The following is a 20,275-nucleotide window of genomic DNA, read 5'->3' as shown; positions in this document are numbered from 1 at the left end:
TCGGCGCCAGCCTGTTCCAGAGTCCCCTTGCACCTCATGCAAGAAATTGGGGCACGTCAGCACTGACTGTACTGACCCCGTTCGGCGAGCCACGCCGATCGCAGGACCCGCTCGCCCTCCTGTGCACGAAGGATGGAATGGTCCAAGGGGTTCGCGGTCCCGATGTCGCAGCCCCCTCCGGCACCCGCTCCACTCATGAGGGCTTCTCACCCATGCGGCGCTCGAGATGACCGAGCGGGGGTCGCGACGAGCGCGGGTCGGAGGGTCGGTGGTTTACACCACGGATTCCCGCTGAAGTGTCCTGACAGTCGATGGCTCGAGTGCCGCGTGGGGGAAGCCCTCATAAGGCAGAAGCGGGGTGGCGGACGAGCGAAATATCGTGTCGAAACTGAGTGCAAGAGTCGCGTTCGCAATCGGATATCGAGGGTCGTCGTGCATGTGATTTAGCTCTCGAATTGTTGTTGTATTTCCCCGCTTGAAATTCTTATCTCTGGCCTAACAACCAAAAATTGTGTACATACTTGATCACTTGCTTGTTAAGGCCGCAGTTGGAATCGATCTCTCTCTCTCTCTTGTTGACGTATGCAGGCCAAAATGGCTCTCGTCGATGTTTGGCTCAACCTAACAAATCTCAGGAATTTGAATGATTGTAATCCTGCATAACATATATCAATACAAAGAATAGCGCTCCGGCATCGCTTTCCAGCGTCCATCGAATCTTTTCCCCATGATCACCGTGGCTTATTCAGCGCTTGAACAGCCTATAGCAAACATGGTTCTTGACCTTTCCCACCTCATCAGACCCCTCATCGAACGTCCGCGGTTGAACGAGATTCTTCTGTACTCTTGGAATGACCTTGCCTCCTCGCTAACCGCAACGCGTCCGCAACGAGGTATAAACTTCCAGCGACAACAGTCGTGCTCGAGGAGGACGCCTTCAATGCTTCCTCAACGTTGTTGAACGCCGCTACGACCTTGAGTTCGGATTCGACTTTCATCGCTTTGACCGCTTCGACCAACTCGTCCGCTGGTGTCGCTCTGACCCAAGGCATCCCAACCGGTGGAGAGAATCCAACACACAAGACTTGCTTGATCCCCGTTTCGACTTGGAGCAGCGGAGTGAGAACCTCGGCGGCAGCTCGTGGTGCCGACAACCCAAAGATGAGAGTCGAGGGTCGATCTGAAACTGGAAGGCTCTTCACGTACTCGGCGAGGACACTTGCTGATGAAGGATTGTGTGCTCCGTCTAGCAATACCCGCTGCGGGGGGGACAAAGGTGCGAGGGTGAGGTCAAGCCATTGCAGTCGTCCGTCCCAGCGAGTCTGTTGGATCCCAGACCGAATCGTTTCGTCGGTTATTGTCGCGAGTTGGGGTACGAGCTGCGTCGTCCGTGGTAAGTTGCGAAGTAGTTCGATGGCGAGGACTGCAGTCGCCGCATTGTCGAGCTGGTACGATCCTGGAAGCGGCAGGTGGACTGCTATCCGACGATCCGATTGAGCAGATTCTCGAAGTGGCAGAGTTGAAAAAACTGATGCTAGCGGGATCGAAGCGAGCGTGGTATCATCCGAAAAAGTAGCTCCTTGGGCGGGCCAAACCGTTGCATCCCTCTCTCGGGCGACCTCTTTCGCCACCTGAAGCACTTGCGGATACACCTGCCTCGAAACGACCAAGTTTCCATTTCGCCTCACGATCCCACTCTTGACTCGAGCGATCTCTTGTACCGTGTTGCCGAGAAACCCTTGATGATCGAGATCGACGGCAGTCAAAACCGAGAGCAACGTCTGATCTTGTGGCACAACGTTCGTCGCGTCTCCTTCTCCACCCATGCCGACTTCGACGACGGCAATGTCGAGTTGTTTTCGGGCAAAGAGCGAGAACGCAGTAGCGGTCAAAATCTCGAACGGGGTCGCTTCGAAGCCCTCTCGTGCGTTGAGAGTTTCAACCTCGAGTTTCGCCTGTCGGAATTGATGTTCGTCCACCACCTGTTCCTCGAGTCGAACGCAATCCCATTCATCGACGAGATGTGGACTGTTGAACCTTCCGACTTTGAGGTGGCTGTGATGTAGTACGGAAGCGATATACGCCGAGACGGAACCTTTCCCGTTCGTACCGGCAATGTGCACGATTGGAGTTTGGCAGTGAGGCGATTTGAGCGCTTTGAGGAGTCTCGTGATGCGCGAGAGGCCGAGCGCGATCATGTCGGTACTGGCAGCTGCGCGATTCGACGAGCCCAGAGATGAGCTCATGAACGTAGTCTGCTCACTCTAAGCACCCAGTCAGCTGTCCGTATGGTATTTGGCGCACGCGGAAGAGAGTGATCGAGACATTCTTGATCTCGGACAAGGGTCAAGCGATGCTGCAAAAGCCCCTGAAGGATCCTGACTCACTCGTAATGAATTTTTAAGCTGGTTACTATCAACACAACCCTGCCTGACTTATCCCAAGAGTATCGCGGAAGCTGGAGCGGCCGAATCTGGAGGTTGAGTGACCTTGACTAGCTAGATGACGTCGAGCCTGTGCGCTGCTGAATCCCAGAACAGCTTGGTCGGTATCTGACCGAATCTTCAAGGCCAACAAGTCGAGCAGCAGCGGTACACGGAGAGTATGTGGACGCTGAAGATACCGATTATTACTTTTTTCGTATCGGATCATCCGCAGCAAAGACAAGCACACAAGTCGACAATACTTCTTACACGTTGAAACAAAATCATAGTATACAAGCTACATGCGTCGAAAGACAAGGTCAAATTTGGAAGATCAACCTGCTCGAATCACGTGCATGTGAATCGCCAAGCTTGACAAAAGCTTCGTCTCGCTCATCAAGGTCGTCGAATTCGGACCAATGCGCTTGATCGAGGAGGGTCTCGTCACGCTCTGGTCCAAGGAACTGGACGACCTTGTTCCAGCATTTCTTGCCAATCTCCATATGCACGCCTTTGCACACTCCTCGCACCAGCGAGCCCTTCTCGTCGAGGGTTCGAAGACCGATGTAGTCTCGAGCGTACAGAGGGATACGATCGAGCGGAAGAGGGTCGTAAGGAACGTTTGTCGAAGCGTTCGCCGCCGGAAGGGTGAAGTGAGCCGAAGTTGCGGGCACGACAGTTTGGTCAAAGCTAAAGAACCGCACACAGGTGATAAGTATGCGTCAAGACTGAGTTCGGCAGGACGGTTGAGACTCACGAGAACCTCAGGAGCACGAGCTTGCTCAGGTTGCTCAAATTAGCTTTGTAAGTGGCGTTCCGGGGTTCAACATCCACTTTGAGCATTTGCGGTGTATCCTCGAGAAGCCCTTGCTCGTCTCCGAGACGCTCGTTGTTGAGATCTCTCAGGAAACTGTTCCCGGCGAGGTACTTTTCCATCTCTCCCTCGTTGGCGTAATTGCGGAAGTACTGGGCGGGTACGATATTGTTCTGCGCGTACGACGAGTAGATCGACGAATGCACGAGCGAGAGGTGCATCAGGCGGCAAGGCGAAAAGGGCGATGAGTTTGGCGGACATGGAGGCAGCGCCGAGATCCCTAACTGCGATCCCACCGGTACATGCTCAGCGCATAGTTAGAGAGGAGCCTGGAGAACTAGAGTGACATACGTGTTGACTCCCGAGGGTGATCAGGTTGCGCACGTTCAATCCTCCGGGTCCCCCGCATCGCTCGACCACGCCTCGCAGCAGCTGGCCACCTTGACTGAATCCGATTGCATCAAACTTGCCGCTCGGGTTCAATGCTGGGTCGGTGATCTCGGGGAGGGCTAACAACTGTTCGCAAACTTGAGCGATTTGCGCGTTCGCGTTGCCGAAAAACGTCGCTTTCCTGTGAGAAAGTCAAGTGTCAGGACTGTCATCCGTAGATCGAAGCGAGATGAGGTGTCGCCGAGATGGCCCACAACTCAACTGGTCGGAAGCGCCATCATGACCGACTTCGACGATGTGTACAAAGATGCCCTCCAGGTTGGAACGACTCTCCAGGTCTCGCTTGAGCGACAGGAGTCCAGGAGCATCGTAGCGGTCACCTAAGCCGTGCCATAGCTGAAGTGCGAAGATACAGGTCAGTCGGATGTTCCAGCGCGAAACTTGTTCCTAGGGGAAGACTGACGACTACTGGCACCGGAATCGATGCAACATCGCGTGTGTCCGCCCGTTCGAGGGCAGGAAGGACGTCCAAAGTTGATCGTGCGGGGCGACCAGACGTGAACGGCAGGGCGGCTATGCTCGCCAGAGCTGCACAAGCGAGACGCATCCTCTTAGATCTGACCAAGCAAGACAAGTATTCGAATCAGTTGCACTGTAGGATGGCCTCCGAGTGAGTGTGCGCGCGTTCCCCCACATGCAGCTCCTGACCTCACAGGGTGCACTTCGAGTCATGGAAACCGATACAGCGGCGAAAGGAGCTCTCACATGACGATCAGATCTTCTGAATGGACAACAGCGAGGTTGCTGCCGGAGCACGAGGCGACGAGTGCAGAACAAAAGACTGCGATATATCGATCGACCCGCTACTGCTCATAGCCTGTCTCGCTCTACTTCGAGCAGGTATGCTCAGAGCTGCGAGGTGCGTCAAGCGGCCACCTCAAAGATGCCGACTGCTGCTTGGCCTTCCGACTTTGCCAGCATTCGTTCATTCAACCGCGACCCGTGCTGCCGTGCGATCTCTCGCCAGCTCCAACCGGAAGTCCACGCGCGGCAATGAGGCTGTCCAGAGGAGCATCGAGCAAGCGAAGGCGTGCGAAGGACTTGGCGATGCAGTCCTACAAGATCAAGCTGAGGAACCTGTCCCTTCGCAGAGGGTCACGCTGCGGCCCTATCAGGTTGAATGCGTCACGACCGTACTCGACGAGCTTGCTCAAGGGCGACACACGCGACTTGGAGTGTCGGCACCGACAGGTGCGCACGGCCCGTTTTCGCCAACATCGATAGTGTGTTCTCACAGCGCTTTCTTCCGTCGTGTGGGGCAACAGGCAGCGGCAAAACCTCGATATTCACTCACTTGATCTCGTTACTCCCGCCCTTGAGGCATCCGACCACGAACGAGCTCGCGACCCGAGTCTTGATCCTCGTCAACTCGATCCAGCTCGCGCATCAAACGCACGCGGCCATCTCGCGCGCGTATCCGACGTGGCACATCGAGATCGAACAAGGTACGAAACACAAGGCGAGTGGTTTGGCCGACGCCACGATCGCGACGTTTCAGACACTCGGCAGAGACGGCGGAAAGCGTCTCGACAAGTTCGAGACGGAGTATTACAAAGCGGTCATTGTCGACGAGGTACGAACCCCTGTGCAGTCAGTCTCGTAACCGAATCATCCACTGATGATGCTGGCTGCGGGAACAGGCCCACCATTCCGTCTCCAAGACGTACCTTTCAATTTTGTCTCGGTTCGATTCTCAGATTTCGGAATCCTTCTCTGCCAAATCTGCAACGCAGGACGATCCTTATGGACCATCTGCTTCTCCAATCGCTGCAGCTCCGACGTCCTCATCGACAGCTACAGAGGAGGTTTCGCCATCTCAGGCCTTGTTCTCCGAATCCGACAAAGACCTCGCTTCTCTCCCAAGTAGTATGCTGGATCCGATTCCCATGAAACTGGACGACCTCGGGAGGCCGCGAGTACCTCTTCTCGCGTTCTCGGCGACGTGGAACCGGGCGGATGGGCTCGCACTCGGCAAAGTGTTTGAGCGCATCGTGTGGCACGCCGAGTGGTTGGATATGATCAGATCCAAATGGTGAGACTCACGCTCCGAGCTGGATATCCTTGATCACTCAAGTGCCGTGGAAACGCATGACAGGTTGAGCGAACTCAAGTTCACAACGCTCAAAGTGGCACCGTCTCAAGGCATGAACCTCGACAATGTCGAGCTGTCGAGTCAAACGGGAGACTACGTTCTTGGCAGTCTTGCGCGCGAAGTCGACAAGGAAGAAATCAACGAGATTGCAGTCACGAGCTGGTTCGAGAAAGCGTCAGGTGAGGCTCTCTTGTTTGTTCTGCAGCGACGCGCTTTGTTCATACTGAATCTTCTCGTGCCGAGCAAGATCGCAGATCGACCCTCGTGTTCGCCATATCGATCTCGCATATCCTGTCTCTCACGAACACGTTTCGAAAGTATGGCGTTGATGCTCGCTTTGTCTATCAAGAGACGAAACCTGCCGAACGCGAAGAGATCTATCAGGCGTTTCGGCGAGGCGAGTTCAAGGTTCTCGTCAACTGCGGAATCTTGACCGAAGGCGGTACGTCCGAGTCTCGCTTCCGGTGCAATGGATCGTGCCGACGAGACTGAAAAGAACACTTTACTCGCGCTCCCAGCTGATTTCCCGGCCATCGATTGCATTCTTCTTCTGAGGCCAACTCGCTCACAAACCCTTTTCCTTCAGATGCTTGGTCGAGGGTTGAGATTGTCGCCAGAGACAGGCAAACGGGATTGCCTCGTGCTTGACCTGGTCGGTAGCGGGACGAGCGCAGGTGGAATGGTATGCACTCCGACCTTATTTGGAATCGACCCGGATGCCGATATCGAAGGTACGCATCGGCTTGATCATCGAGAATGTCAGGGAGCTTCCCGTGACTCATCTTTCTTGGCGCAGGAGAGTCGACTTCGAGCTTGAAAGCACTCGGTGAGGAACAAGAGCAGCAGCGTGAACGGCAGTCGGCAGAGAGTGCCGCTATATCTGATGAAGGTCAAGCTGTCGACTCTGAACCGACTGAGGACCTCCAGATCGAGTATACCGAATACGAGACTGCGTTCGATTATGTCAGTTCGTCGGCCGCCGACATCGATGGCGAATTCGAGCCGGACGTGGAGAGCAATGCTCGGCTACATATCAGTCGTATGACCAAGCTGGCTTGGATCGATTGCGGCAGCGAGACGTTCGTGCTGGAACTGCTCGGCAAGGGTCATGTCAAAATTGCCAAAACTCCCGACGGTGAGATAACTCTTCGCTCTTTGCCGTTCCCACGAGTCTGCTCTGACAATGTTTGGAGATGGATGTAGGCTATACTGCCTCCCTGTACATGAAACTTCCCCCTTCGCCCTTCAACCGTCTCTCGCAGCTTTCGCAAAGCGGTCCTCCATCACCTTACATGACTCCTCGTCTCCTCGCTTTGCATAGGTCCCTCCCTGAGCTACTACGCTCAACCGATCAATATCTCCGTTCAAAGCCAGAGTTCCATGCGATCGGCCTCGCTCGCAACAGCCCTTGGCGATACAAAGCTGCATCGCAAGGTCAGCTCGACTTTATCGTCAAGAAGCTCGGACCGTCGAACTCGACCTCGCACCCAGCCGAGAACGAGCGGATGATCGAAGGCATCTGGCTCGGAAAGAAGATGGGCACGTGGGTCAACGTTGACGAGCTCAAGAAGGGACAAGCCTCAGACTTGATCAGTCGGATGAAACATGGAGGAATAGCGCATGTCAAGAAAGTCAAGAGGGAGTATTTGAAGCGACAACGGGAAGCAGATAAGGTGAACAGGAGGAAGATGAAGGCAGAGGAGAAACTCGTCAGGCACGAGTTGAGAGAAATGGGTAAGCAAGAGAGGCAGAGGGTGAAGGAAGGAGAGGTGGGTGCGAGACTGAGGGAGGAGCTGCGCGTGGCGGAGGAGCGCAGGAAGCAGGCAAAAGGAGGAGCAGTGTAGGACGGCGACTAGACATACACTCGTCAGTACTGTTGTTGTAATATACATCATGCTTGGAATTTGCATTGGGCGCGGAGCCCGCTGATGCCGACGGCGAGCGAAAGTGCAGCTCAACTCGCCACAGTCCAATTCGCCGCTATGCCTGCGATAAAAGCGATCGAGTCTTCACGAGGTGGGCCGGCTGACCAGTTGGGTTCACCGCTTGACCAGCTCTGGAGACGACGATGAGCGGAAAGCTTGGGGGACTTGAATGCGACTAACTTACATTCCAGATGAACTTCATCGGCGTCGCCGGCACGTTGGAATCCAACCTTCCAACCTCTTTCCCGTCAACCTCGAAGATCGTAACGCCCTCTGCCCACTCGAGGGTATAGTCGTGAAAGTCTGCCGTCTAAGCATGGGGATGTGGCGTCAGTGTTGTGGACAGTTCGTGCCTGAGGCGATTGACGAGCGCACAGGGTCGAAACCGTATGGAACGACCATATTCGAAACCCTTTCCCCGGGCTTGAGGGCCTGATTGGTGAGTTGTAATCCAGGTTTGACTTCGTCGCCCCGTCCGGTCTCATAGTAACCTATCGCGATCTGCTGGTCAACGTTGACCACCAAACATCCGTGGCTATGAGAAATGCTTGACTGACTCGTCAACCATTCAAAGTCTGACTCGTGATTGTCGTCCTGAGCGCGTTAACCCTCGTCAGTCCGCCGTTCTCCATAGCTGACATAGAGAATTTCGATACCATATACCAGAAGACGCCTGCAGCAAAGCCGCATGTAATCTTAGTCAGTCTCCTGCTTGAGCCGATTTGAAAAGCTCTGCACGTACCATGGCATACCCCCGGAACCGGGCTCGCTTTGAAGCGCGTCGTCACTCGGCCATCTGAAGGACACGATAGCGTCAGAGTGGCCGCACTTTCAGCGAAGGAGATTGTCTCACACAGGAAAGCATCGGTCGTCTGCACTTCAGAGCTCTTTATGTCGTCGTTTCCGCTCTGTCCTTTGACCGTCATTCGCAGTGCACCATCTTCCCAGTCGACCAGCTCCTTCTTGAAGCTGTGCGTTATTGGCTTGGACGCGATGAAATCGTTCGTGATGGATAATTTGTGTTTGGTGAGGTACGGCAAAAGCTCAGAAGCCGATTTGAGCGTGGTAAAGTCGAGCAGCAAGTCCTTTCCATACAACCCGCTTGACGAAACAGTCTGAGTATTGCTTGCGTTTGCTGACGAAGCCGGTACTGCTACTGACGAAGCCGGTGCAGTAACGTCCTCGTCTTCGCCTCCTTCACCTGCCGTTTCCTCCGCTTCATTTTGACTTTTCCCTCCAGCTGTTGCTCCTAGGTTCTCCGCGGGAGTTCGAACAGCCGCGTCTGACACGGAAGGCGTTGATCGGGCCGGGCTACCCGCTGCTTCGAGTGCTCCGCCTCCTCGCGTGGTGACCCAAGTTGCGGCGCCGATGGCTGCCAGAATGACGAAGACAGCGCCGACAATCAGGTAGGGCAATGCAGAAGAGGTAGATGGAGCAGGTTCGCCGTGACGGTGTCGAGTCTCCAGTTCCTGGCTCGAATCGTCGGTCCAATCGGATTCAGACTCGGTCGACGAGACGCTTCCTCGTCGTTTTGGCATAGATGCAAAGTCAAGGCGTCGGAGTTTTTGTCGCGACAACCGGATCAGGCGGAGGCTGGGGAGTCGAGGAGGACGTGGTAGCTGTAGACGAGTCGAGATATGCGGGACTGATCCAAGTCGAGCGCATGTAGAGGGATCTGAAGACCGGATGGAGGGAGGAGATGCAAGGCGGGATACGCCCAGAGGCACCGGCTCAGGGTTCGTGCGAGAGGTCTGTGCTCCACGGGAGACTCCGGATGAGGTTAGCAAGTGAAGGGGTCCGTGTTGGCGTGATGCCGAACCGTGGTTGATACTCAGGTTGACATTCGTAGCAAAAAGGACAGCTGGAGCATGTGAGATTGTGAATAGATAATTGCATAAAGCGAGGCCAGCTCGCGCATTCCCATGCTGCCAAAATTTCCGCCCGCGCGCCCGACTGCTAGCCACCTGCGAGGGACCTACCGCAGTGGTTCCTCGCCTCACCGTGTTCTCCGCAGCTCGACCAGCTTCCAGAAGAGCATGAGCGTTCCCCAAGCGTCGTTGCCCGAGTTGTGCAGTTTGAGCTCATCGTCGTCGCTCTTGCCAGTCTTCGTCGTCGTGCTGCTGTACCCTCCCAAACCGTCCAGCGTATTCTTTTCGTCTCGAAGCGAAATGTCGAACTGCTTGAGACAGTCACCCAGCCTCGCCTGTTTCTTCAGTCGGTTGTAGCCTGAGTACAGTGTTTGAGTATCAAGGATAAACCGCCCTCGCGCTTCCTGATCCAGGTAGGATGTCTCATCGGCGGGAGGAGGCAAGGGCGAAGTCCGGACGAACGCCGCGAGTGCAAGCCCGAGAAGCGTGAGGGATTTCAGATCGGAGCGCACATCGTGCAGGAGCAGGAAGACGGGACCGGCAGGAGCGAGCATTTCGGCGGTGAGAAAGTCGACAATAGCTTGGGACGACAGTGTCCGCGATGTGCCGAAGTGGAAGTGCTACGAGTCCACGGATCAGTCGGGATCCGCTTTCGAGCGAGAACTCGAACTTACATCTCGAGCGTCGGGGCAGAATTTGCCGTTCCTGTACTGTTTGTTCTCAGCAACGACTGCACAAGATACAATCTTCAGCTTTTCCGCATTCGGGGGGGCCGGGGAAGAGCTGGGCTGACCGAAATGCTCCGTCTGCATTGTTTCGAAACTGCCATTCCGCCATGTACTTTTTGCGACTCCGACTTCGGTCACTAGGTCATGATCCCTCTCGTACGTTTCGATGTCGATTGCGATGTATCGTGCTTGTCTGTCTCCTGGGTGCTGCTCGATGTGACCGACAATCTCCTGCGCCCTTACGAGGGCCGTATACCGGCCTGCCGTCTCGAAGAAGTCGTTGAGTTGCTTCAGCTGCGCAAATCGTTTCTCGAGACTCTCCTGATCTGGAAACTGGTACGTCTTGAAATCGTAGAGCTTCGAATGGTGATGCACAGCGTCTTTCTTCCATGTCTGACGAGCTCGTGTCGGACCCATCTTCTGCACCAAGCCGTCCATGAGCGTCTCGCATTGGTTGCTCGACAAGAATAGCTCGATCGGCTTGTCTGGACCCAATGACGCCTCGTAAATGACCAGAGGGTATCCGCCAATCGACGCAGCAAAGTTGGACATCTGCACCGACTGCTTAAAATATTGATTGGCGAGTGGATCTCGCTTGGTGAGCGGATTATGCGTCCATGAGAACAGCACGTATTTGAGCTGAGAGTATCTGGTCGGAGTTGTTGCTTGATCATCGCGACAAGTGGGGTCCATCAGGACGACCCCGGTGGGCGGAGCCGGGATCCCGGGGCGTGTCGAGTTCATTGCAACCACAGTGTGCAGAGGCGACGAACTTGTATTTGCGAGCCGGAAATTGTCGAAGGTGCTCCAGCTGGTGAATGACAGTGATGAATCCGTTGCGATGAGCTGGTTTAACGCACTCGACTAAGCGGGCAAAATTCATCTCCCGAATGCTATCTGGTCACGTCTATTCAATGATATGCATGTTGCAAATGCCGGAACACAACGGAGAATCGCTCAATTGTCTACTGCCGGAACCGGAGTTTCTGCTTGGGCCTGATCGGTCGGTCCTGGTGCATCGTTTTGTGTACGCGCAGTCTCTGGTGGAACTGCATCGTTCTCACCCTCGCTATCCTCCTCGTCGTCCTCATCATCAAGCTCGACGATGTACACCTCGCCTTCCCGCTCAGCCTTTTCCCTCGCCTCTTTCTGCCTGGCGGCTTTCCTCTCGGCTCGCTTCTTCGCCCGCCCGTCCTTGTCAAACTTGCGCTCGGGCATGACTTTCCTCAGCGCTTCCCTCCAGTCCCCTTCGGCCTTGGCGATCTCTTCGTCCGTCTTGCCGGCAGCCTTCATCTCCTGCTTGCGTTCGCGCACGCTCTCGACCCAGTTGACCATGATCTCGAAGACCTGGTTTACCGTGAGCACTTTCCGTGTGGCCATCTCGGGCAAGTATTGGCCAATCGGCAGCTGGGCATGCTGGATTCCGAGCTCGTTCGCCTTGTTGAGACACAGATTTTTGTAGCGGTTGTGGTCGACGATGCCTCCAAGAACGTACGTGTGACCTGGTTCGATCGAGGTGAGGACATTCGGAGAGTCGCCAGTGAGGTAGATGACAGAAGATTTAGGTGCAGTCGATCGCGGCTGCCCTGCGTAAACTCCGAGCTTGACCGCTTTCAAATCATCGACCGTGGCTGTCTCCTCTTTCGTTGTCGTTCCTTTTGGAACGGGTGCGGCAGGTTCTGCTGCTGCTGCGTGATCGTGCGGTTCTTCCGCGCCTTCGTACAAAAGCTCGAACCCTTCTTCCCACCATTCGACACCTTTCCAGTGCAGGTGATCGTCTCGCTGGGCGTACGACTGCTTGAGTCGCTTGTTGAACGAACTGACGAGTATCGGGAAAGGTTGAGTCGCGTTGCGGTTCGCGGCATAGCAGTAGGCGACCTGGGACGACATTGATTTGACCTCCTGTGGGCGAGCTCGAGTGGGGGTGAGCTCGACACGGTAAAATCCGAGGGTCAAAGAGGTGCTGTACCTTTTCGTGCATGAGCTCGTCGAACCCGATGTCAATCACGATCCTTGCGCCGTACTCGACTTTCTTGCCTCCGTTCGCATCCACCTCTCCCTTCTTGCGCTTCTTGCGTTCTGGCGGCTCGATCACTCCTTCCTCGATCAGTTTGCGTTTCTCTGCTGCTTTCTCCTTCTTCTTCTCCTTCTCACGCGCACGGCGCAACAGTTTCTGTGACTCGTACAGCTCCTGCCGCCGTTGCCGCTTCAAAGCCGATTTTGTCATAGGTACGGCAGGAGCAGACTCCGCATCTGCCGCTGTCGTTGTCGTCGAGTCGGCGGGTTTCCCTTCTGCTGGAGAGTCGGCGTTGACCAAAGTTGAATCATCGATGTTCGAGTTTGTGACTTTGATCGGCTCGTCACTCGTCGTGGGCGTGTTGCAAGCCGCAGCCGAGGGCTCCGCCATAGTCAGCTAGCAGAGTATGGGTATGGATAGATGAGAGAGCGAAATTGTCAGTTTCATCGAATAATCTCATCTTTCTCAATCATCCCCGACCGGCGGTCTCGTTTACGGCAAGACGTACAGGAAGAAGCTTGCAGACTCAGTCCAGCTGCACATCGCCAGCCGTCTACCAAACGGACTTCTCGTCCGATCCATCTCGGCTGCTTGCCGGAACCTCGTCTTCAGAAGCCGTCCTATTCGTTCAGGGTACGTCATGCCCTTATATCGTGAGAGTGATGGATTTGCTGCTCATAAGACAACGTCGGCTTTGCGCAGATCTCTCGGACACCTACGCATTTTGCCTTCCTGCAACTCGAATTGTGCCTCCTGCACTCGCCATCTTCTTTCCTCGCCCTCGAGATTCAAGCCATGTTCTCCTACATTTCGTCCTTCTTCTCTTCGGCTCAGCCAGGGCCCCTCGCTCGATCGGGCTCTGACCCACAAGACGCAACAAATCCCGCTACAGAGTCTGAACCCCATTGCAACCCTGCTCAAACAGAACGCAATCGCAAGAAGCGGCTAGCAAAGAAGAAATCGAAACAAAAGCGACGAGAATCGACCTTGAACGATCAATTCGTCGAGGACGAAGATTTTCCAGATGCCGACGACGATTCGTCCTACATGCCCGTCGAACCCGACAATATGCCCATGCCAGCTCGAAATGACGTCCAAACCCAGGGTGTGCCAACACTGCCGATACCTAGCTCGGCAAAAGACGGTCAACCGAGTCAGCTTGAACCTGCTCAGGTCATGAGTGCGGTATCGAGGTTGCCACCACTGTTGCCGAACGGCGAGCGATTGCCGAACGATGAACGAGCGAAACAGATCATTGTCAGCAAAGGGTTCGTGCCGGTTGAAGACGAGGACGGAGGGTTGCACGTTGGGGTCAAAGTTCGGGAGGGCGTCGTCGCGGTGATGGGCAAGGACGGGCCACTCCTGTTTCACATGTAAACATACGGGAATAGTAACGCGAGACGCAGGCCAGGGCAGGCCAGGGCAGGAGGGAAGGGATCGCCGGGCTCGCAAGATCCAATAATCATAGAAATTCAACAACTGAACAGGCCAAGAAAGGACTCGGTGGCCTCGCCTGACGTGACTCTCGATTTCTGTCGCCGCTGTTGCCTGCACGAAAGGAGTCCTCGTCGATCAAGTCGGAGACCAGGTCCTTGACATTTCCGGCTCTTGTCGGAGAATCCGGCCGATGCATGTTTCGTTCCTGCGCCGAAGATGGAGGCAGAGACTGTCCACATGGTCAGATTATTGAGCGAGTAGCCTGCCTGTTTGCGACAAACACGATCGAGGCGACTCAGCGCTGCCGAGTTCTCGTCCGCAGCCGCAAAGAAGGCAAGAGGCGTTAGCGCTCTTCGCTCTTTCTCCCCCATCCTCATCCTCGCCGTCTGTTTGTCGCCCGTCGGAATCGGAATCGACTTTTTTTTTCTCTCGCACATCGCTCAACTCTCGTCACTCGCTTGTCCTCTCTGTCATCTCTCGAAGTTCGAAGCAGCCATGTTCACGGTCACTCAACTCGTCGGAATCGCCGCACTCGCGTCCACGGCCCTCTTCCCCACGAGCGTGCATGCAGATGTCGTGCCAACTGCTCCCGGACCCGGTGACTCGTTCAATGTGCGTCTACTCGAGAATGTGCCTGAGCGAGGGTGCGTTGGCGCGCGTGTGCTAACTCTGCTTCGCGGCTTCCTCTGCTCTGCACCGCACGTGCCATGCCCTGCAGGAAGGATCGCCGTAAGTCGTGCTCAATGTCTTGACCATATGCGTACCATGCTGATCGCGCTTCGCTCTCCTCTGGGGCGCTCACACCTCTTTTTGCGATCACATTCTTTTCGGGTCATTCAACTTTCGCTCCTCGCGTTCAATTTGTCATTCAACGCGCTCGTCTCGCTCACCAGCTGCACTGTTCAATGGAATTTGGACACGACCGGCACGTGGAAGGACTTCACGATCCAGTGCGCACCTCGTCACTGCTCGCGAAATTTTGAACGTTTCGCTAATTACCGAAATCGTGTAGATTGATGACGGGATCCAACTTTCAGATGGCGAGTCTCTCAACTCGAATATAGACAAAGCAGCCAGAGATCGAAGGCCAGCTTCGTGATTGCGAGACTGACGCCAGATACTATTACTCGCAGACCCCGCTCGCGACTGTCGCATCGGGTCTTGACGGCACAACTGGTGAGCGGCGCTTTCAATCGCACGTAACGCAGCGTGAGCGAGCTGACCAGATGTCGGATCCGCAGGTACTGGCAAGCTCGAGTGGACTTGCCCTCAGGTCACCCCCAATTCTGCTGTCAGTCGGCCTCTTTGTCTGGACGCATCGCTTTCTAGACGCTGACGCCTCTTGCTTAATGTCCAGATCTACTTCTACCGTGAGGCATTTGTCCGACGCGATCTTCCGTTCTCCAGCTCACCTCGTTGCTTGCGCAGAATTCACCCAAACCGGCGCCAACACGTCCTGGACAACCCGATTCACTATCGCTGATGCCAACGGTCAATCTGTGAGGGGATTTCACTCCCTCGCTCTTCTGCGATCGGTTGCATTGACCTGTTTCGCCGTACTTTTCAGACTGCGCCTCCCGAGACCACCATGGTCAACGGCGTCGCGGTTGGCTACGGCACTGGACGCCTTTCGGGAGCTTCCGTCTCTCTCAGCTCGAATGCGGCAGCTGGCTCTGCGTCTGCTTCGTCCGGTACCGGCGCAGCGGGATCCTCCGCCGCCTCGGCTGCCTCGAGCACCGCTGCCTCTGCGACAGCTTCGGGTATGACGACCGTTACGACCACTTCCTCGACGGCTGTCGAGACTGCTGCATCGTCGTCGTCGTCTTCGGACGCCTCCTCGTCGAGCAGCAGCTCCAGCTCGGCCTCTTCGGCCAGCCAAGCCACCAAAGCAGCTCAATCATCCACCCCGAACAGCGGAGCCTCGTCGGCAACAACTTCGATCATCTCGGGCTCGGTTGTGCTCGCGGTTGCCTTCCTCGCCTTCCTCGTTTAAACGTTTCTTCCTACACCACAAACCCCACCCCCTCCCTGATTTCGCTCGCACAATCGCCATTCGATGGACACTTGTTTAACGCCTTCTCACGCTCATTTTCTGTTTCCTATTTAGATTATTGTTCGGACCAGCTCATTCGGATCGGAAATTATGTTCTCAATTTATTTGTGCAACACTCGGAACTTTCATTCTCGTTTCCTCCCGCGAACTTTTGACTTGCCGCGCAAGCCAAAACTTCTATCAGAGCGAGCGGACGCTACAGGTCTTCCCTGCGTTCGCTACCAATCTAGAATACCTCGTGCTCCATTCTTGCCATCGATGCCCATTCCCCCTCGCAGAAATTCAGGGATGATCTTGCCCTTGAGGATCGTCCGATCCACCTGTGCATTCGTATAGGCGCAAGCTTAGACACACGATCCTGCATCGGAGAGAGAGAGAGAGAAGTAGGGCAGGGTTGGGCGAGAAGGCACTCACAATGACGCCAACATCGGCAGGGGTTACTCGACCATAGTAGATGCACGTTCCGTTCGGGAAATAGATGCACACGTTTCCAGCGTACCGATGACCACCAATATGGCTTATCTTGAACACCCCAACTCTCTCTCCTGCACTGATGTGTTCATCTCGCAGGGCGTTGTTCAATTGCGTCTCTCGTTCGTCGTCCGTTCCGACCCACTCTTCGATCGGGGTTCCCACTTCGAGGTCTTCACCGTGCTCGTCGACGATCAAGTCGTGCTTCGAGAGATGGTGGTGGAATTGGTTTGCAAGCAGCGGTGCGGCGATGTGACACCGTTTGTCACGCTTCTTGTGTGAACATAGGAGAATGACTGCTCGATACGGTAATGGCCTACGAAAAGTTCACCCAGTCAGAATGAGGTCAAGGGACAATGCTGTAAAGTTCGACGTACCAGCTTCGGAGCGAAGAGCTTGACGATCCAGCTCGACCGTTCTCGATCGAGAGATACTTGTCGACCATCTCGTCTGCGTGCTCTTTCTTCGCTTCGACGTCGTGCACAACCTTGTAGTCTGGGAAGATCATGACCGACTCTTTGTGTCCATGATGCGAACTCGAAACGAAGGACGAGTTCACGATCGAGAGATTGTTGGTAGTCAGGGTCGAGTTTGGTCGTGCAGCAGTCGGGAGGACGCCAGGAACCTCCTTGTTTTCGTCCGAGGAAGTGGTCGAGCCGCTGAGATTGACCGTGCTGCTAAACTTGCGTGCGAGAGAGCCGAGGAACGAGGGTTTCTTGAGCGAAGTCGCGTACTGATCTCGCAAGAGCTGGGCGAGCGAATCGGTCTCGTCCGTCACCTCTCGCTCCCAATCTGCCTTGCCGGTCGAGATGACGACTTGTCTGTCCGAGCAATCGCGCAATCAGCCTCATGGATGGAGATCGCCGAGTGTGCACACGAGACGAGCGTACCTTGCGAAGCCTTTGAAGCTGCCGAGCATGTCCGAATCGAGGTCGACATCGAAGCCTGCAGATCGAGAGGGAGAACTCGGCGTCGGCTCGATCAATCAGCGTAGGCGAGAAGGAATCGGCTCATGCTTGCCTCGCGGATAAGATTCAGGTTCATCGTCATGATCGTCCTCGTCTTCGTCACAATTGTCGGTACAGGCTTTGCAAGCGTCCAAAAGTTTCTCGATCGGTACTGCCCTCGCCTCGAGCTGGGACAGGATCGAGTCGGACGGTGAAGGCCTTGACGTAGCCATTGTCAGTTGAACGAGTTCTGAAATCAACTGCGGAGGGTCGACTGGGTTAAGGGGTCGGCAAGTCGAATATATATTCGGCGTCGATGCTGGAGTGCGGGGTTTGGTGTATGGGCGTGACCGCAATCGCTAGCAAGACGAAACACGAGGAAACCGTACGCGTTCTACCGCGGCCGAGGTTCCGGATGCCGGTGCGCAGTCGCAAGACTCTCTCACCGATGCGTCCTACAAGACTGTCCTGTCCGCGAAATGGGTCTTGTGTACTGTGCCCTGAAAAAGCTGGAGTGCCAATACTCCAACTGATCACCCGAAATAACTAAATATCCGCGGAGATATCTCAATTTTGGCTTGAAGTGTCCCCAACTCCCTTGGCAGCGTAGACTGATGTCGCTACTGGGCTGAGTTGCTGGAAGAGAACTTGTGAGGGTATCAAAAATGCAGGCCGAACTTCCATGCATGACCAAAGTGCACACGCGAGCATTTGGTCGCTTGTTCTCTTTGTTCGTTCGTTCACTCTTCACGCACGGGACCGGCTCCCTCCTTTCTCCTTTCCGACCTACAGCGCGCTTGAAGCCTGCTGCCTCTTTCCTGCCTTTGCTGAGCAAACCTGGGCGTGCCGAACCGTCTCAACCCATTCCCGATTTCTCGCGCGCGATCACTCAACAATGCCTGCTACCGCCTCTGCTCGCATCGCTAGGCTTGCCTTGACGGCCCTACTGGCCGCTGCTGCTGCTACAGCGCATATCGAGCTGCTTTTCCCTCCACGTGAGTCCCTCTGTCCTCACATCACAATGTTGTGCTCTTTGGCGGCGCGTCGAGGCGGGCCGCACGGACACCGGAACCCTGCCTCGTAGGCGCGAGAACTGTTCGTTTCTGTCGAAGGACCGAGCGAGCGTCCGGGGAATGGGGACAAGCTGGAGAACAAAGGCTGAACCAGGAACTAACCGACGATTATCCAATGTGATGTAGCGATTAATTCAAAATTCGACAAGCAGACGCTCGAAGCCAACATCGATTACTCGATGACTTCACCGCTCAATCAGGACGGCTCAAACTACCCTTGTAAAGTACGACTGCCGACACTGCCGATGCTCCGTGTATTACACGAATCTTACCCTTCTCTCGACTTGCAGGGATACAACACCCCGGAAGCTTACTCGACTCTGACTCCAGTTGCTACTGTCCAAGCCGGGTCCAACTTCGAAATCGAGTTTGCCCCGGGAGGCGCAACGCATCAAGGAGGATCGTGCCAATTCTCCGTCAGGTGCGCATCTCAGCGAATCTGACACTTTCTCGCGCGAGAATGATCCATTCTGACCCGTCCATTGCATCGCCCCTCAGTTATGACCAGGGTAAAACATTCGCCGTTATTTACTCGGTTGAAGGCGGCTGCCCGCTCAAGCCCAAGTATTCGGTCCCGATCCCTGACAACCTTCCATCCGCGAAATCTGCAACTTTCTCGTGGACCTGGTTCAACAAGGTTGGAAATCGCGAGATGTACCAGAACTGCGCCATTGTCGACATTGCTGGATCAAGCGCAACGTCGTACACGGGCCCGGCGCTGTACCGTGCCAACACGTTCAAAGATGGCACGTGCACGACGATCGAAGGCGACGAACCGGTGTTTCCCAATCCTGGCTCGGCCATCGAATACGGGGGATCGACCACCGCAACTTCGCCCGTGACCAAGCTCGACAACTGCAGCCTGAAGCAAGACAGCGACGTGACAATCTCGCCTTCAGGCTCCTCTGGGCCTGTCGCAAGTTCTTCTGCTACGGCGTCCACGAAGTCGGCCTCCTCTGCTGCCTCTTCGCTCCCGTCCGCGACGAGCGAGTCGAGCTCGCCTTTCGTGACAGTCTCGGACACACCCGTCTCTGAATCGACCACGACGAGCATTGCTGCACCGCGTTCGACTCGTGTTCCGTTCAAGGATCGCACCGCTGCTGCGTCCGCGCCTGCTTCAACTTCCTCTTCTCCTTCCCCTTCGGCTTCTTCCCCCTCATCCTTGTCGTCTGGAACGAAATCTTCTCCTCTTCTGTGGCGCCCGGTGCCCACGGTATCGAATGCATCTCCATCCCTCAAGTCGACACCCTCGCCTTCCTCAAGCAGCACGTCTGCGTCCCCAGACGTCAGTTCCACGTCTGGGGTCACGCGTCCACCGTATGTCGCGAATCCCACCGGAGCTCCAGTCCGCGCACCGATCCGCTTTACGAGGACCATCATCAAGACGTCATTCTCCACCACGACAACAACCGCAACGACAACTGCGACCACTACTGCGACCACTACCGCAACCACCACCGTCACGTCTTCTGCCTCCTGTACTCCTACTTCAGATGCCGAATCGCCTGAGCCTTCTGGCTCGGGTTCCGACTCGGGTGACGAGAGCGAGGGAGGAGGAGGAGCGGGAGGTACTTACCTCCGTTGCGACACGCTCGTGACGTTCTCCCTGTGTGACTCGTCCAACAACTGCACCTTCATGGGTTCCGTCGCTCCCGGTACTCAGTGCAAGAATGGCGAGATCGTGCTCGCGACTGCACAACGGTTGATCAAGGTTCGTCGAGGCGCTGTCGTTGGTGTACCTCTGAGAGGTACACCGATCAACGAGACGACTGTCACGCGAGACGTGAACGTCAAGAGGAGTTTCATTCACACGCCTAGACGGCATACGTAAACTTTCTCTCTCTCGAGCCCAAACTTTTTGTCTTGCCCCATCCTGGGAAAATCCTGAATTTCTTTTTTACGAACCTCTTTAACGACCTTTCTCGCTCTCTCCCCTCTACACGATAACCCTGTTTTGCTCTCTACTGCAATCAGACC

The 20,275-nt window shown here is 55.4% G+C and overlaps 10 protein-coding genes across 10 annotated transcripts; 4 read left to right on the top strand and 6 right to left on the bottom strand.

The window, feature by feature from the left end:
* Positions 1-806: 806 nt before the first annotated feature.
* FOL3 (dihydrofolate synthase) lies at positions 807-2,198 on the bottom strand (the record flags this gene model as incomplete). The annotated part of the gene is made up of 1 exon (XM_076675632.1): positions 807-2,198. The coding sequence occupies one exon, from the start codon at positions 2,196-2,198 to the stop codon at positions 807-809; it is 1,392 nt and encodes a 463-aa protein (XP_076537716.1).
* A 545-nt stretch (positions 2,199-2,743) lies between these two features.
* On the bottom strand, positions 2,744-4,234 carry JCM15063_003710 (palmitoyl-protein thioesterase family protein; the record flags this gene model as incomplete). The annotated part of the gene is made up of 5 exons (XM_076675631.1): positions 2,744-3,113; positions 3,181-3,521; positions 3,589-3,808; positions 3,890-4,023; positions 4,091-4,234. 5 exons carry the CDS (start codon positions 4,232-4,234, stop codon positions 2,744-2,746), a joined length of 1,209 nt encoding a protein of 402 aa, XP_076537715.1.
* A 295-nt stretch (positions 4,235-4,529) lies between these two features.
* Positions 4,530-7,623, top strand: IRC3 (double-stranded DNA-dependent ATPase; the record flags this gene model as incomplete). The annotated part of the gene is made up of 8 exons (XM_076675630.1): positions 4,530-4,878; positions 4,953-5,260; positions 5,328-5,719; positions 5,783-5,958; positions 6,027-6,221; positions 6,298-6,510; positions 6,576-6,914; positions 6,983-7,623. 8 exons carry the CDS (start codon positions 4,530-4,532, stop codon positions 7,621-7,623), a joined length of 2,613 nt encoding a protein of 870 aa, XP_076537714.1.
* Positions 7,624-7,733: 110 nt separating this feature from the next.
* JCM15063_003708 (uncharacterized protein) lies at positions 7,734-9,242 on the bottom strand (the record flags this gene model as incomplete). The annotated part of the gene is made up of 7 exons (XM_076675629.1): positions 7,734-7,835; positions 7,889-8,014; positions 8,080-8,195; positions 8,262-8,298; positions 8,361-8,377; positions 8,447-8,500; positions 8,558-9,242. 7 exons carry the CDS (start codon positions 9,240-9,242, stop codon positions 7,734-7,736), a joined length of 1,137 nt encoding a protein of 378 aa, XP_076537713.1.
* Positions 9,243-9,700: 458 nt separating this feature from the next.
* Positions 9,701-11,044, bottom strand: JCM15063_003707 (uncharacterized protein; the record flags this gene model as incomplete). The annotated part of the gene is made up of 3 exons (XM_076675628.1): positions 9,701-10,192; positions 10,247-10,302; positions 10,366-11,044. 3 exons carry the CDS (start codon positions 11,042-11,044, stop codon positions 9,701-9,703), a joined length of 1,227 nt encoding a protein of 408 aa, XP_076537712.1.
* A 213-nt stretch (positions 11,045-11,257) lies between these two features.
* TRM10 (tRNA (guanine(9)-N(1))-methyltransferase) lies at positions 11,258-12,707 on the bottom strand (the record flags this gene model as incomplete). The annotated part of the gene is made up of 2 exons (XM_076675627.1): positions 11,258-12,202; positions 12,270-12,707. 2 exons carry the CDS (start codon positions 12,705-12,707, stop codon positions 11,258-11,260), a joined length of 1,383 nt encoding a protein of 460 aa, XP_076537711.1.
* A 405-nt stretch (positions 12,708-13,112) lies between these two features.
* JCM15063_003705 (uncharacterized protein) lies at positions 13,113-13,694 on the top strand (the record flags this gene model as incomplete). Its single annotated transcript, XM_076675626.1, has 1 exon — positions 13,113-13,694. One exon carries the CDS (start codon positions 13,113-13,115, stop codon positions 13,692-13,694), a length of 582 nt encoding a protein of 193 aa, XP_076537710.1.
* A 555-nt stretch (positions 13,695-14,249) lies between these two features.
* JCM15063_003704 (uncharacterized protein) lies at positions 14,250-15,747 on the top strand (the record flags this gene model as incomplete). The annotated part of the gene is made up of 8 exons (XM_076675625.1): positions 14,250-14,398; positions 14,648-14,704; positions 14,767-14,794; positions 14,888-14,930; positions 14,996-15,045; positions 15,112-15,124; positions 15,183-15,253; positions 15,322-15,747. 8 exons carry the CDS (start codon positions 14,250-14,252, stop codon positions 15,745-15,747), a joined length of 837 nt encoding a protein of 278 aa, XP_076537709.1.
* A 278-nt stretch (positions 15,748-16,025) lies between these two features.
* JCM15063_003703 (sucrase/ferredoxin-like domain-containing protein) lies at positions 16,026-17,458 on the bottom strand (the record flags this gene model as incomplete). Its single annotated transcript, XM_076675624.1, has 5 exons — positions 16,026-16,127; positions 16,222-16,594; positions 16,656-17,099; positions 17,169-17,223; positions 17,299-17,458. The coding sequence occupies 5 exons, from the start codon at positions 17,456-17,458 to the stop codon at positions 16,026-16,028; spliced, it is 1,134 nt and encodes a 377-aa protein (XP_076537708.1).
* Positions 17,459-18,120: 662 nt separating this feature from the next.
* Positions 18,121-20,129, top strand: JCM15063_003702 (uncharacterized protein; the record flags this gene model as incomplete). The annotated part of the gene is made up of 4 exons (XM_076675623.1): positions 18,121-18,220; positions 18,425-18,522; positions 18,589-18,719; positions 18,797-20,129. 4 exons carry the CDS (start codon positions 18,121-18,123, stop codon positions 20,127-20,129), a joined length of 1,662 nt encoding a protein of 553 aa, XP_076537707.1.
* Positions 20,130-20,275: the final 146 nt, after the last annotated feature.

The sequence above is a fragment of the Sporobolomyces koalae genome (assembly GCF_050403365.1).
Source record: "Sporobolomyces koalae JCM15063 DNA, S_koalae_JCM15063T_v1_ctg1, whole genome shotgun sequence".
In the NCBI taxonomy this organism is placed as follows: Eukaryota; Fungi; Basidiomycota; class Microbotryomycetes; order Sporidiobolales; family Sporidiobolaceae; genus Sporobolomyces; species Sporobolomyces koalae.
This window is presented reverse-complemented; position numbering and strand designations above follow the sequence as displayed.